At 37.8% G+C, this 15485-nt stretch overlaps 1 protein-coding gene across 1 annotated transcript; it reads right to left on the bottom strand.

Moving 5' to 3' along the window:
* Positions 1-8016: 8016 nt before the first annotated feature.
* Positions 8017-10294, bottom strand: LOC104710646 (RNA exonuclease 4-like). Its single transcript, XM_019230249.2, has 6 exons — positions 10190-10294; positions 9886-10037; positions 9659-9789; positions 9133-9560; positions 8963-9043; positions 8017-8453 (listed from the first exon to the last, which is right to left on the bottom strand). The coding sequence occupies exons 1-6, from the start codon at positions 10228-10230 to the stop codon at positions 8213-8215; spliced, it is 1074 nt and encodes a 357-aa protein (XP_019085794.2). The 5' UTR covers positions 10231-10294; the 3' UTR covers positions 8017-8212.
* Positions 10295-15485: the final 5191 nt, after the last annotated feature.

Below are 15485 nucleotides of genomic sequence, written 5' to 3'. Positions count from 1 at the left end.
GCCTGCTTGTGTAGATTCTTTACTGTGTGAGAACAAGTCTAGAATTGCATAGGTTTGATTGTTTCTTGACCATGAGAGTGGGAGAAACTTGTCTTAGATTTATATGTCTAGAGGTTAGCTCAAAGTTTGCTTGAGATTTGTTGACCAAGTTAGATAACCACAATGATCAGTTCATCCCATGAATCCATCCTCAGGACCTTCTTTGTTTATTGATTTCTAAGTCTTAATCCTGTTGCTTGCTTGTTGTTTGATTCGTATTTGCATTGCCCTGTTTTTATTGTGTTGCTCTGTTTTCCGGATTTAACCAACTCGACCTCCCACTCGACCTACACTCGGTCGAGTGCTTGCTCGAGTTCATCCCTAGAACTCTGGTTTATGATTTGTGATTGTCCTGTTTCATTCCTGTTTCATTCTAGTTGCATTCATTTAGTTTTCAGTTCATTAATTGTCTTGCATTAGTTCATTAGTAGTAGTTTCTATTTCTGTTCTTGCTTCATTACTGTTACAATCATTCAGCTTCATTTACATTTAGTTCTTAGTTCTTGTAGTTTACTTTTTGCATCTTTACATTTCCATCTTAGGATTGTTAGTGACAAGCAATCTTTACATTTGTCTTAACTTAGATTCATATGCATATCTTAATTGTTCACAAACACTCATTTAGGATTGATACCTCTTATACTGCAACAGCATAAGGGGAATTGAAACACCCATCCATCATTCCATTCATATCTCACCATTGCATACATTCATCATCACCCACCACCATAATAAATCTTGTTTCAGTAGTAAGAGAGAGGACTACCCTTACCGTAGCGAGTTTTGCTACAGGTGCGAAAGTGTCCTTATAGTCTTCTCCATAGGTTTGTGTAAATCCTCTTGCTACCAGCCTTGCTTTATACCGTTCTATATCTCCATTACTCAAGTACTTGATTGTAAATATCCACTTGGAGCTCACAGCTTTCTTTCCAGGAGGAAGATCGGCCTCGTCCCATGTATGGTTTTGGTTCATGGCTCCTACTTCATCATCAACTGCATTCAGCCATACCTTGTGCTCCTTGGCTTCTTCGTATGTTTGGGGTATATAGTTTTCATCTATCTTTCCGAGAAAAGCTTGATGATCGGCCGGTAGGAGAGCAAGTGAGCGAACGGCTTGAATAGGATGAGCAATAGCTTGGTTATTATAGTATATCTTGGGATGAGATTTGATCCTTTGGCTTCTTCGCAATGGTTGTGGTGTTGGTGCAGATGTGTTGACCATCTCATGAACTTGTTGAACTTGTTGCTCATGTGTTCTGATCCTTTGGCTTCTTCGCAATGGTTGAGGCGTCGGTGTAGATACGTTGACCGGCTCAAGGACTTGTTGTTCATGTGCAAGTTCCTCATATGTCAACTCAAGTGTGTTCTCCCCCTCCGACGCCTGAACCGTAGTATCATGCGACTCATCAGTTGACGCCGTAATCTGAGGTTGCGGTGCATCCGAAGTAGTCTCGCCAGTTGAGTCAGGTGTAGTATCTTGGGACATAGTTTGGTTTGGATTTGATGATGCTCCAAGATGATCTAGAAGGAACCGGAGGCTTGCCGACTGGTCATTTGGAGTTGCGAGATCCTTTAAGTCCGCCTAATCTTTCTTATCAAAGTATCCTTGTTTTTCAAAGAACTTGACATCGCGAGAGACCAAGGTGCGCTTGTTGATAGGATCAAAACATTTGTATCCCTTTTGAGTGATTGAATAGCCAAGGAAAATGCACTTGATGCTCTTGGCTTCTAGTTTGTTTCTGAGCTCTCTAGGCACTAAGACAAAATAAACACAACCAAAGACTTTTAGATGACTAATAGATGGTTTAAATTGATTCAATACGTCAAACGGTGACTGATCGTCTAGGATTTTTGTAGGAATTCGGTTAATAAGATAACATGCTGTTATCACCGCATCTCCCCAATATCTCTTGGGAACATTTGTATGAAACATCATTGATCTCGCCACTTCCATCAAATGTCGGTTTTTCCTTTCAGCAACTCCATTTTGTTGAGGAGTGTATGGGCAGCTTGTTTGATGTATAATGCCATGTTTTGCTAGATGTTCTTTGAATCGATTGCTAGTGTATTCGCCTCCATTATCTGTTCTAAACACTTTAATCTTAGCATTAAATTGGTTAGTAACATCATTTTGAAAGTTTGTGAAGGCATCAATCACTCTATCCTTAGAAGGAAGCAAAGTAACCCAAGTATATTTTGATTTTTCATCTATGAAAGTCACAAAATACTTGTTGTTATCTCTAGAGGCACATGGTGATGTCTAAACATCAGAATGAACTAAGTCAAAGCATTTTTCATAGACAGTAGTAGACTTAGAAAATACGGTTTTACAATGTTTGCCAAGGATACAAGCTTCACAACTAGAATGATCAAAAGAAACATTAGGCATCATCAATTCAAGAGCTCTAGAATGAGGATGACCTAGTCTAGCATGCCACATAACATTAAAAGAAACACCAAGATGAGAACTAAGAGAAAAAGATTTGGGTGAGCTTGGTGAACTATCTTCAAGAATATAAAGGTCATCTTTGGTTCCACCTTCACCAATCAATTTTCCATCCTCAGTATCCTGAAAGTAAACATCATTAGGCCCAAATATAGCATAGCAATTAAGATCATTGGTGGCTCTTTTAACCGACAAGAGATTAGAGGTGAACTTAGGCATGTAAAACGCCTTAGACTCTTTGTTAAACAGTTTTAAATCACCTATTCCTTGAATTGGTATTTTGTCACCATTAGCGATTATAACATTGCCTCTAGCTGGTTCTATGTTGTTCAGTAGACTTGAGTTACTAATCATGTGGTGGGAGGCACCCGAATCTACTACTAGAGAGCTATTAGGCTTTAGAGTAAAGAAAGTTTTACCACTCGGCTCCTTGAGAGCCAATGACTTGAAGAAGGCCTCTAAGTCCGACTTCTTCACATAGTCTCCTGATGCAATCTCCTCTCCCCCTTTTGATGAACCGGCTTGACCCTGTTCGTCCTTGGAGTGAGTGAGATTTGCTCTCGGACCATTGTTGTTGTGGTTTCTCGGACGAAGATGAGGGTGGAGAAACCAACATTTCTCTTTGGTGTGGTTCTTCCTCTTACAATGTTCACATCCTCCCTTAGATCTCCGGTCTTCTGGCTTGAACACTCCCTTGTTAGCGGTGACAAGCTCTCCTTTCCACTAAAGAGGCCTAGAGACCCTTGTTCCTTTTGGATTTGAGAACAAACGTCATCGAGGCTAGGAAGCTTGTCCGACCTCAAGATATGCTTGATGAGGTCATTGAACGTCGAGTTGAGGGTTAGGAGTAAGGCGAACACTTTGTCTTGTTCCCTCCATTCGTTGAGAACAGCTGGATCCATTGTGTTCGGCCTAAGCATCTCGAACTCAGCCCAAAGGGATCTAAACTTACCAAAGTGTTTCTTAAACTCCATATCTTATTGGTTCAAGTCGTTTATGGCTTTCTTGACTTCAAAAACACAGGTTAGGTTGGAGATGTTGCCAAAGACATTCTTCAGAGTCTCCCATAGCTCGCTAGCTGTCTCACAATATGAGTACGCCTCGAGGATTGGAGCTTTGAGAGAGTTTTGGAGGATGGAGAGGATGGTCTGATCTTCTTGGAACCATTTGGCTTCTTCTTCGAGTCTAGCCTCCTCTTCATCTTCTTTGATGGTTTCTTTTCCATCTTCCTTGGTGACTTTTCTTGGAGCCTTACCACCTTCGATATGGCTCCATAGTCTGCGGCCACATAGTGCGGTTTTGGTTGTTCTTGACCACAAGAGGTAGTTTTCTCCCTTGAGCCGTTATAGAGGTATTAATGAGGAAAGGGACAGGAAGTGTGATTCTCTTGGGCGAGGGAATAGTGATAGCGACCGGTCATAGGTTTGACCTTCCTTAACGGTCGCATGTGACTCTAAGCCACCAACCACTTGGGATATTTTGTAGCTCCCATTCTCGATCCTTCTGCTTATCTTCACAAGTCTCATAAGGCCTCATTTCTTCTCCAATATTGTTGGGTCGTAGCCCATCAATCCCACACTTGTACCGACGGTCGTACCGACGCTTGTACGGATGCCCTTGAGTGAAGTCCTACTCTCCCTTGATCAATATTTAGGAGGGGAATATGTTTAAGTAAAATCAAAGTCTAGTGAAAGATTGGGAAGTTTAAAACTGTTGAAGTTGGTTCTAGTCAAAGAAAAGAAAAGAAAGAAAAGAAGAGTATAACAAAATACTTTTATGTCTTAAGAATAAGAAGAAAAGAGAACCATAACAATAAGAAAGAAAACCCTTTCCACTAGAAAGATCAAATAAGAAACCTCTCCTAAGGCTTTAAATTCAAAAGAGAAAAGGGTATAAGAGAAGTGAAGAAGATAAAAGGTAGAACTATGATCATTTGGGTTTAGATTGATAGGATAAATATTTTGGGTGCCTTTGGGTAGACAAGATTTTGTTCTTGTATGTGTCTAAGTGCTCTTACCTTTAGCATTCTTCTAAAGCTCAATCCATTTTCTATGAGAGAACCTTGATATTGATAAGCCCCACTCTAAGAAGAGACCATCATTGTCTCTAAACCTTTATTACCAAGCCAAATGAGTTTAAGCATTGCATAAGATTGATTCATGTTCTTGATTAATGAATGTTAAAGGAAATGGTTGATTTGAATGCATGTGGACATCCAAGGCTCAAATAAGTAAAGGTTGTGATAGGCTTGTCTAAAATCTTTAAGTACAGCTCATTCAACTTGCATCATAGTACTAGTAACTTGGACATTGATTCTACCTGGTTTATTGGCAAGCTTTTGGAGCTGAGATCCCACTTTCAAACCTCACCTACCTTGCTTATGTCTTGTTATTTGCTTGAGGGCAATCAAAGACTAAGTTTGGGGGTGTTGATATTCATATATTTTACCCTGTTTTTCCTTAGTATTTTCACCTCTTTTGCATCATTCGCTATCTAGTTTAGCTATTATTGCATAGCTTTTAGGACTGTTTATGCATTAGGATGTAGTTGTATTGCATTTGCATATTTTCTTGCATAAGCAGGTGATTTTGGAGCCTAAGGAGCATGGAAGCAATGCTGAAGAGGAGTGAAGCTATCAAGAGAAGAAAGCAAGGGAGTTAGAGCTGAAGAACCAAGTTCCGAAGTTCCACTCGACCGCCCACTCGACCAGACACTCGACCGTGTGCAGAGAAGGACTCGACCGAGTGGAAGGAGCAGAAGAAAAGCCAACTCGACCAAGCACCTAGTCGAGTTGACCGAGCCGCCTAGCTATTTTGTCTTTTAGCATTTTTAGGGCTTCCACTACTTTTTCTATAAAAGGGCCTTGTACCCTTCCGCCACCAAAGAGAGCCACCTGAGAGAAAATCTACAAACCTAATTTTTACCCTTTTGGGAATTATGCTTTTTGCTTTTTATATTTCTTAGATTTTTTACCTCTTTTGAAGGAGAAAAGAAGAGATTTCTCGTACTTGTTTGTTCTATAACTCTCAAAGTATTAAGAATTCGAGTTTTATTCCTTCTTCAATATTGTAGATCTTTGCTTTATCTTTCTAATGATGCAAGTTTCGTTATTTTCTGGGTTTATGACTTTGTTCATCATGTTTAGCATTTGTGAGTAGTTTGCTTATGATCTTGAGGATGGGTTACGGTGGATTGTGGCTGTAGTTTGTTTAGCTAGGTCAAGCTTGTTTGTTATAGATCTCTTCTAGGCTAGATATACTCTATGCTGATCCTATAACCGAGAGGGCAGGGTTTGATTTTAAGCATCTTAGCATCACACAAATGTCTAGGTTATTAGATAAGGCTATATCTAGAGATTATCATTAGGCATGCTAAGAGATTAGATATCTTGTTTGATTTTTGACATAAATGATCTGTTGCTTAATGCTTGCTTGTATAAGTTATTTGCTATTTGAGAACTAGTCTAGAAATATATGAGCTTGATTGTTTTTACCATGAGAGTGGATTAACATGTTCTAGGAGATCATTGTCTAGAGATTAGCTCAAGTTGTTTGAGGTTTGTTGACCTAGTTAGATGACCACAATCATTAGTCCAGCCCATGAATCCCTCCTCAAGACCTTCCTTGTCATTTGATTTCTTAGTTTAAATCTTGTTATTTGTCTGTTGTTTGATTTACTTTTGTCTTGCTCTGTTTTGTTTGCATTGCTCTGTTTCTCGCATTTGTCCGACTCGACCCTGTAGTCGATCGCACACTCGATCGAGTGCTTGCTCGAGCTCATCACCAGAATTCTTGTTTATGATTTGTGTTTGTCCTGTCTCATTTCCTGTTTCATTTTAGTTGCATTCCTGTTGCATTTACTTAGTTTTCTGTTCAATCCTGTTCATTACTTGCCTTGCATTAGTTCTTTACTTGTCTTGCATTACTATAGTTTCTGTTTCATTGCATTATTGCTTAGTTCATCCTGTTCTCTTTACATTTAGTATTTTGTTCTAGTAGCTTTTACTTTCTGCATTTTACATTCATCATTAGGTTGTTAGTGACAAACATCCTACATATTTGGCTTGACTTAGACATATAAGCACATCTTGATTGCTTGCATACACTCATTTAGGATTGACATCTCTTATACTACAACAACATAAGGGTAATTGAAACATCTTGCATCATCACATCATATCTCATTCCACACACCACCACAAAAAGATAGTTTCAGGTTTTCTTTGTTTTCTATTTGAAGTCTTCAATCATAAGATTTGTCTACTCAGTATGCACAGCTGGAGAGAGTGTTTTCGAAAGAAACTTAGGAGCTAGGTAGTACTTCATGCAAATGGGGCAAAGGGCAAGCACATATCCTTCTTTAACCACATTAAATACATGGGTGCTGATGCAATCGTTACACAGAAAGCAACCACAATCAGTAATAGGCATTTTGGTCTTTTGAAGCTGACAGTTGCCACAGAATAAAAAATTCTCTTTAAAAACGCACGGAAGATTGAGTTTCATGAGCATGATTGAGAGTTCTTGTTGCTGTCTCAAATCCCTTTGGGTCCCAATTTGAATTGACAAGCAGATACAAAACTTTGTCATGGTGGATTTCTGATCCTTGAGAAGTTAAGTAAGAATAGCGTTAACCTTCGGATCGTCGATGATGATCTCTGCCATATCAAAGATCTCAAACAAGCAATGTTGTTTCCATGGAGTTATTGTATCTATCGTAATAGATATATTATATGGAGTCTTCTAAATTATATTGTTTAATTTATCAAAAATTTTGAGGATATCATATTAGCATGCATATTAGAAAAAAATGATACATTTCACATACTGAATATTATTGTTTGCGTGCCTACATACTTTCTCACGTGATTCGAAAGACTTAATTACTATTCTTCCAAATAACTAAGAGACTTTTTTTTACCTGTTTTCTCTTTACTTACATAGTACTGAAAATGAACTATTAGTAGAGTACTCATCTTAAAATTATACTAACTCAAAAATTTATTGAATTCCACTAAAATAGATTTTTCTTTTAAACTATTATATACTCCATATGTTCCATTATATAAGAGTTTTTGGTTAAAAGCACCAAAATTAAGAAACAATAAATGTTTAATCATTTAACATAATTCAACCAATGGAAAAACAACATGCAGAATTTAAATAGTCAAAAATATTAAATTAATATTAAAAAGTGCATAGAAAAAAAAATCTTATAAATTAGAACAAAGAAAAAAGCCTAAAATATTTTATACTCCGTTTCATAATATAGGATGTTTAGAGGATTATTTTTGTTTCATAATATAGGATGTTTCCAACTTTCTGTGCAACTTTTAGATTAATTTTATATTTTATATTATGCAGTCTTGATTATGATTGGTTAAACTTTTTAAAAGTAACTTTTTCTTAATATGTGTGTTTCTACTAAAACATCCTATATTTTGAAACAGAGGGATATATTGGAAGAGAGGGAATTGGAACAGAGGGAATAGGTGATATATACCAAAAGAAAATCGTGCATGTAATTAATAATTGAGATCAAAGCATTATTGCAAAGTACAATTACAATCTATATGTATCTCTCACACATACAAATTTAGATACTACTACAAAATCATATCAATGCTTATTCGACGTTACACTACTAAATTAAAAATCTATGGAAAAGTTGTAAGAATTACTAATTTTGAGAGACCACTTAAATAAGTATACCCTATAGGTTTAAAAATTAAGCGAGGGAGTCCAAGCACCAGCAGTAATAGTCTGAACGAGAGATGGAGAGCATTTCATTAGGAGACATCCTCTCGACCTCGCTCTGCCTCCAAGCCACCTGGTTGCTACGGTTCTGAGCATCGGCGGCTAATGGGTAAGCTTCAATCTTGTGTTTCTGATATCTCATTCTCGTGTAAAGCCTCATCATCGCTACACAATCTTCATACGGGTCTTGTATCCCATAATGAACATCATACCTATAATAAACACATCATTTATTAATATATAATCTTGAATTTAGACATTTCGTTTCGTTGATCTCAAGTAGTTTAGAATTATCTGCTGAGCGTAAAGACAAAAACATATGATACTAATCATACATATCCGTAAAATTTTGTGTACAACCTATACACAATATTTAACTATTTTACGATTAATGAAAAGAGAGGGAACAGATATAAAGTGTATTTGGTATATGCATGGAGACACGTTTTTTAGCTAATAAGAATAAAAATGTATACGTGTGTGTAGGTATAGAAATTATTATTTTTAAAAGCATCTGAATCTTTTCACGTTCTGAAACTCTTCCATATAACTTTAAGCCCATACAAAGCATCAAATACCCACATCATCAAAAAATAGTAATTCTACATATGATACACATATAGTGTAATATACGAGTGCATTCATGTATACTCGCTTTACGAGTTAATCAATTTGATTCAAAATATTATTATTTAATAAAAAAAGACGATATATTATTTACCCGAGATAGGCTTGGGTTAAGTACTTGAGAGAGTTACTCAGCTTGCTTGTTTTCATCAAAGGAGGGTATTTTGCAATATCCCTACATAATATAAACTTCACCGTTAATATATAAACTCACATTATGGGAAATAAGACTAAAGAATCTTTGTTTTTTATATAAGTGTCAACCTTATCATGGAAGAAGGATATTCAAGTTGAAGACGGTCAAGATCGTGATCGAGGCCATGTCCCACAAGAATCCTTGCTTTTCCAGCTCTTGGACGAATCGTCCACATGGGTTCTCCATTACAAAGAAACTCTTGAATCTTTCTTTGTACTTGTTTCAACGGCATTGCATCCCTTAAATTTTCCGGACGTATCCCCGTCGTCTCGTACCTGTAGCTCGTCACAGGCATTGACGGTTTCACATACGTGTGGAACACGACATTGTCACTCTCATCCGTTATGCAAACCCTCGCGCATAGATCCAACGACCCGTCGCTTCCTCCACCTACCATCTTGCAAGAGAGTGCAACCACTCGTGGAGACCGCGATGATGTGTTGTCGATCATGGACTTATCTCTTAGACCTAAAGCCGCCATACGAGTCGCTAGTCCCTGAAAACCAGAAAACCATATAATATATAAGTATACATTGCTTGCGTTGATTCATAGGTTACAAGTTCAATTTCATAGATATCAGAAAAGAAGATTACAGAGTTGACGCTCGAGAATTGGCATCTCTCTTGATGGATCCTACGAGCACTCGGGCTCTCAAGGATCGTCATGCAAAATCTGCATCCACGAAGACTGAAAATGTTCTTGCATTCTTGTTTTGGCAACGGCCCTACAGATATACCAATTAAATATAAATTTGTATATATATTACGCATAATAGATGTTCGCGAACAATTGTATATATGTATAATGTATTCTTATTTACCAATGAGATGTTCGCGGAGGGACTCAAAAGATCGGCAATGTTTCTTGCAAACGCCACAAGTAGGCTCATGGCCGGAGTGATAAGAGATCTTCATGTGCTCCACTAAATGTTCCATTTTGTTGAACTGCCTATAACAAGAGGCACACTTGTTCCTGCACGTGTATATATAATTTCATTATAATAAAAAAACATAGTTTTAGTTATTAATCAATTTATTATAGAGTTTGGATATGATATTGCATGCCACTCTATGAGTCTTCTTCTCTTGGTATAATATGCGTAGCTAGGCATTAAAAATAGTTACCTTAAGGTTTCGGACGACTCCATTGATGATCTGTAGTCCATGGTGAGTATTGGAAACTGCAAGCACCAACTCGAGAACTAGAGTTGAGGGAGTTTAAAGAACCCTTTCGATCAGTTTTTCTCGTCTTAATAGCTGAGTGTGTGAAGCATGGAGAAGGTGTCTCAAGGTATTTATAGATGGGTGTATGAAAGAAGCAGAAGAAAAGCAAAGCTGACCATTCTCATCTATGACCATTTGGAGCTTTGTAAAGATAATTACAAAAAAAGACAAACACAAATGGATGTATAGATGCCTTCATGCGGTAGGGTCGACTTCTCATGGTAAAAAGAATCACAGTTTTAGTTCTCCTTTGTCTGAACGATAACGAAGATGCTATTATCGTATGTGTGCACGTGTGTGTGAATACTTGACGTCGATCGAGTTCGTAAACAAGAAAAGGTCAAAACAGGCAAGTATCGAGCACCAAGTACAGTAGTTGCATGCAAGAAAAAATGCAAATTGAAAGCTCACAAAATTTAATTACAAAAGCTTAAAAATACGAACACCAAGGAAGTTTTTACTTAATTCACAAAGGCACAAAACTGGTAAGTATCCATCATATTATCATTTGCTTAATTATTACATTTACAAGTGTTTTTATATAGGGTAGGCCCATCGCCCATATTTCACATTTTTCTCGTGATAAAGAAGGATTTTGCAACACTTAAGTAAAAAATATCTGCTTGATCAAAATAATAAGGAAAAACAAAAGTAACGAAAAATTCTTTATTAAAAGAAATTTCTAGTTTAGAAATGAAAAAAATAAGAAAATGTCATGCAATATTAAAGTCTTATCTTTATCTTTATCTTATTTATGCTGAAGATAAGGTTTAGGGTATACTTTCCCATAAAAACTTTTTTTTTAACTGCTACAATATCATGTTCATGCGTTATGCGTATACATGTTGGCATGTTGCATTATACCCATATTTCACAAGTTTGCAATACCTAACATAACATTATCAATACAAACTATCTAAAGTTCCTGTTCCTACCAATGGTTTGTTTTCGGTATTATGTGTTCGTAGCTTGTATGTGTGTCATATCATTGACACGATGATTTCTTATCATAATATTCAATGTAAACATCATCAAATGCCGCAAATACTGAGTGACGATTTCTTTTACTGATAACCTAAAATTTAATCATGGGGACATTAACTATTAGATATATCAATCACACTGCATAATTATAACTCATGTTTTTTAGATTCTTAATTTTGACTCAAAGTAATTATTCCTCTTGATGGTGGTATCCTCGAGGTGTGAAGTTTTTGGCACATATTTAGAAAACCATCTTTTGACCGAGCAATGGGCCAAGTCTAAGATTCTAATTTGTAGTGTTTGATCCAAAAGGATTCCAAATTCTCATAAAAGAGAAGGTATTATTCATGAATAAAATTGTGTTAAAGAACAAAAGCGAAAATGGTCCTTTGGTATCAGACCATGTATATACACCTATCTCTTTTCTAGCCTAAGAAAATCTAATTTATACTTTCAATGTTTTTTTTCCTAGTTGAAAATATTCCTTCAACTCGTTTCATCTATAATAGTTTCATGGTTTGACCAAAAAAATATATGTAATTATCTTCTTTTAATTTGATCGTCTTATTTCTCTTTTTCGTGTCAATTTACATATATATATATATATATATATGTATAAATGAAAATGTGAAAAATTGAAAGATAAACTTTTTAAAAATGAAAAAAAAAAGATAGATGAAGAAATATAAGTTTACGAGGGGGCATTGTTAGTAGGTCTACTCACATGTACTTTAGGTAAAAAAAAGTTAGTATATTCCGTATAATTCGGATGCTCTTTTGTCATATTTCATGACTGCATCTATTCATGAATTCATCTATTTCATGACTAACATAATCACACATAACATAAGTCAGTAACTATTTAGCTCTGATATACACTTGAGTTTTTTGGATTATTAAATTAAAGCATTGTTTGATTATTACCTTCGAATAAGAGATGTTAGACCATCAATAATGACAGCAACGTTCATCGTCACTCAAAATAATATATTTTAATTAAATATTATTATATATTTAAATAATAAATGTGTAAAAAGAAAATTGTCCAATCATATATTGGCTTATGTAAGAGGAACGATTTTTAAAATGCTTCCTAGAGAAACGCTTTTCACCTTTTAGTTTGCTTTATTATTATTATTTTATTTTTAATTATGAGTACTTTTAAGAATAAGATGACTAATGATGCTCTTAACAGAGAACTAAAAATATTTCTTTGCTTTGTTACAAAGAATTACTTTAAATAGCACAGTAAACAAAAACCTAGTAGATTTGTTTTAAAAGAAAATTTAGTATTTTTTTTCCCTTATATGACCTCATAAACATTTTAAAATTTGTATATTCTTCTTAAAATAAGTGGTAATGTGATATGTTGTAAACATTTGTTTATTAATTATTGAAGTAAGTCTTTTCTCTCCAAGGCACAGTACCCGATGCACTACTAAAGTAGAATGAACTTTTCAAAAAACCGGATCTCACCAACTTTGTTTTGCCAATAGTAGTAATAACCGCTTGTCCTTTGCATGGAGTTGGTATTATCTAACGGGTTTTTTAATTCCTCCGGTAAGCCCTCCGTCCAACCACCGCCACCAGCCCCATACTCTCCATGGAACTGAAGTCCTGTCTTGTGGTTCCACAAACAAAGGCTCTCCCCCCCCCCCCTTTTGCTGGTATGGTCTTCTCTAACCTTATCCTTAACCTGCTAACCCTTTGAAACTCTTGTAACCTTTACAAACCGCTTCCACAAGCCACCTTTCCCTTAGCCGGCCCCTGCTTTAGTCTCCACCCGAGAACAACACTCTCATGGCGAACATAATCCCCTACCGCCTAAAAGGCAAAGAGATAGATGCGGGCTTCTCCCCCCCCCCCACAAAGACGAAGAATCCGTGCACCGGAACTAGACACCACTGTTCTGATTGAAGAGAACTTCCTGGTCCTCTTAGGCCGTCTAACTAACCCCTCCGTGCAACGCCTCTGGCTCCTGTTTCCTTTGTTAGCAAACCGCTGGACACTGAAAGGAAAAGCAGTGGGATCAGACCTAGGTCGAGGAATGTTCCAATTTAGGTTTGACTATGAAGAGGATATACAGAAAGTCCTCGACAACAGACCTTATCACTTTAACCAGTGGATGGTCATTCTTCAAAAATGGGAACCTGTGGTTTCTGAAACTTTCCCGTCCAAGATCCCTTTCTGGATTGAGTTCCAAGGCCTCCCGAAACACTATTGGCAACCAGCTATGCTTCAAACCATAGGTGAAGAACTCGGAGAGATTGAACGTACAGAAATTACTAATCCTCAGCCAAGATTTGCCTCCAAGTGGATGGTCTCCAGCCTCTCGTGAAAGAAACCATTGTCGAATTCTCTAATGGCAGTGAAGCTGTAGTCTTTCTGGAGTATAAGAACCTGAAAAATCATTGTACTCACTGTCAAAGGCTCACTCACGACATGAAAACCTGCCCGGGGCTGAACCGAGAAAAAGACACTCCTGCTTTAGAAAAGCCATCCTTACCCCCTCCCCCTCAAGGTGTGAGCAGGAACTACTATACACCAGAAAATAACTTTTGACCCCCAATAGAACTCTCCGAACACTCTGTGTCAAGACACCAGGCCTCACCTGCAAAAAACCTCCACACGCACAGACTGCAACCTGCAGATAGCAAAAATTATGGTATGTCAAACCGTAGTGAGGCCAGTAGGAGGGTAGAGACTCCCAGAAGATATTCAGGAAGATCACATCCATATCAAAGAAGCTCCCAGAGCAGAGACTCTTACCGGTAACTTTCTTACCCACGAGATGAGGGACGCCACTAGCGTCAGAACTTACAATGGAGGGAAAAAGAAAGCTCTCTAAGTAAGATGATTCCCGAGAGATCCGATTCATCCAGGCCACGACGCCCTCCTCTGGAGCGCGATTCTGACGATCCAGCTTTGAATACACCGCACACAACTGCTAATATACCTCCTAGTGCACTGCCAGAGGACTTTTCCTCAAAAGATACAACCCTAATCCGTCCTCCCACTCTCCCTACAAAAGATCAGGTCTTAACAGAGTTACGGGAAGTTACAGTGCAATATATATCCTGTGCGGATCCTATGGAAAGTGCAGCTAGACGACATCGTGTAAATCAGGGAGAGGCAAGAAACTTAACAGAGGAAACAGCTAACCAGATTCTCCAAGCAGCTCAAAAGACCTTTGCTCCTTCCTGTCAGTCTTTGCCTGGTGATTCTGAATGCCCTGAGAATGTGATGATACTATCTAATGGTGATAAGGGAGGCCAAAGTGAAAATCAGTGTCAAGATGCGACCATGTCCTCGAAAAGAGGAAGAGGCAGACCCCCACTTAGCAAAACCTCCTGCTAAGTTAAATGGAGCAAAGAGCCAAACACGAAACTTAATCCAGGGCTCACCAAAGAAAAACTCTACATCCAAAGGATCAAAAAAACAGAATCACAGTCAAGCGGGACCAATTTCATCAAGAACCCACTTACCAGTTCAAAGTGATCAGCGAGGAAAAGTGCCCCCAACGGGCCAAAACCAGTCTCCTAACTCCTCAGGTCCCCCAAAGATATCCTTGGTTCCAGCAGTGAAGAAGACGAAGATGGATTTTCAGAATCCATCACCTCCTCTTCCTTAAGGATGGTGAGCTGGAATTGTTGTGGGCTGGGGAATCCCATAACAATCCAGCGTCTAAAGGAGATCCGTCACAAGATCTATCTTGACATCTTATTCCTCATGGAGACTAAGAATCTATCTGAAACGGTTCTCAAATCTGTTCAATGGATTGATTACCCGTCTCACCACCTAGTACCACCGTCCTTTCCTGCTTCAGGGGGTTTGGCCCTTTTCTGGAAAGAAAACATCAAAGTCGAAATCATATCTGCAAACCAGCACTACATCGACACAAAAATTAAATCAAAGGGCAGAAGTTTTTTCTCAACCTTCTTATACGGAGAACCAGACCGATCCAAAAGAATCCACGTGTGAAATAGTCTTCAGGACATTGCAGCTTCAAGATCTGGCCCATGGTTTCTTACCGGAGACTTCAATGACTTCATTAGCAGTGAGGAGAAAGTTGGTGAGCCACCTAGACCTGAGGCTCCTTCTCTGACTTGAGACACCTAATTTTCTCGTGTGACTTATATGACCTAAAACACTGTGGAAATTTTCTGTCTTGGAGAGGGAAAAGGAATGACTATGTTGTCCGATGCAGACTGGA

Source organism: Camelina sativa, chromosome 9 (genome assembly GCF_030686135.1).
Source record: "Camelina sativa cultivar CO46 ecotype springtype chromosome 9, ASM3068613v1".
In the NCBI taxonomy this organism is placed as follows: Eukaryota; Viridiplantae; Streptophyta; class Magnoliopsida; order Brassicales; family Brassicaceae; genus Camelina; species Camelina sativa.
The sequence above is the reverse complement of the archived record's forward strand: the minus strand, read 5'-3'. Positions and strand labels throughout refer to the sequence as shown.

Bases quoted from the DNA above. Each gene is read 5' to 3' on its own strand.
- LOC104710646 (XM_019230249.2), bottom strand. From the start codon at position 10,230: ATGGACTACAGATCATCAATGGAGTCGTCCGAAACCTTAAG. The intron at 10,038-10,189 runs GTAACTATTTTT...ATACACGTGCAG, and splicing joins GAGTCGTCCGAAACCTTAAG to GAACAAGTGTGCCTCTTGTT. The intron at 8,454-8,962 runs GTAAATAATATA...TGTTTATTATAG, and splicing joins TTAACCCAAGCCTATCTCGG to GTATGATGTTCATTATGGGA.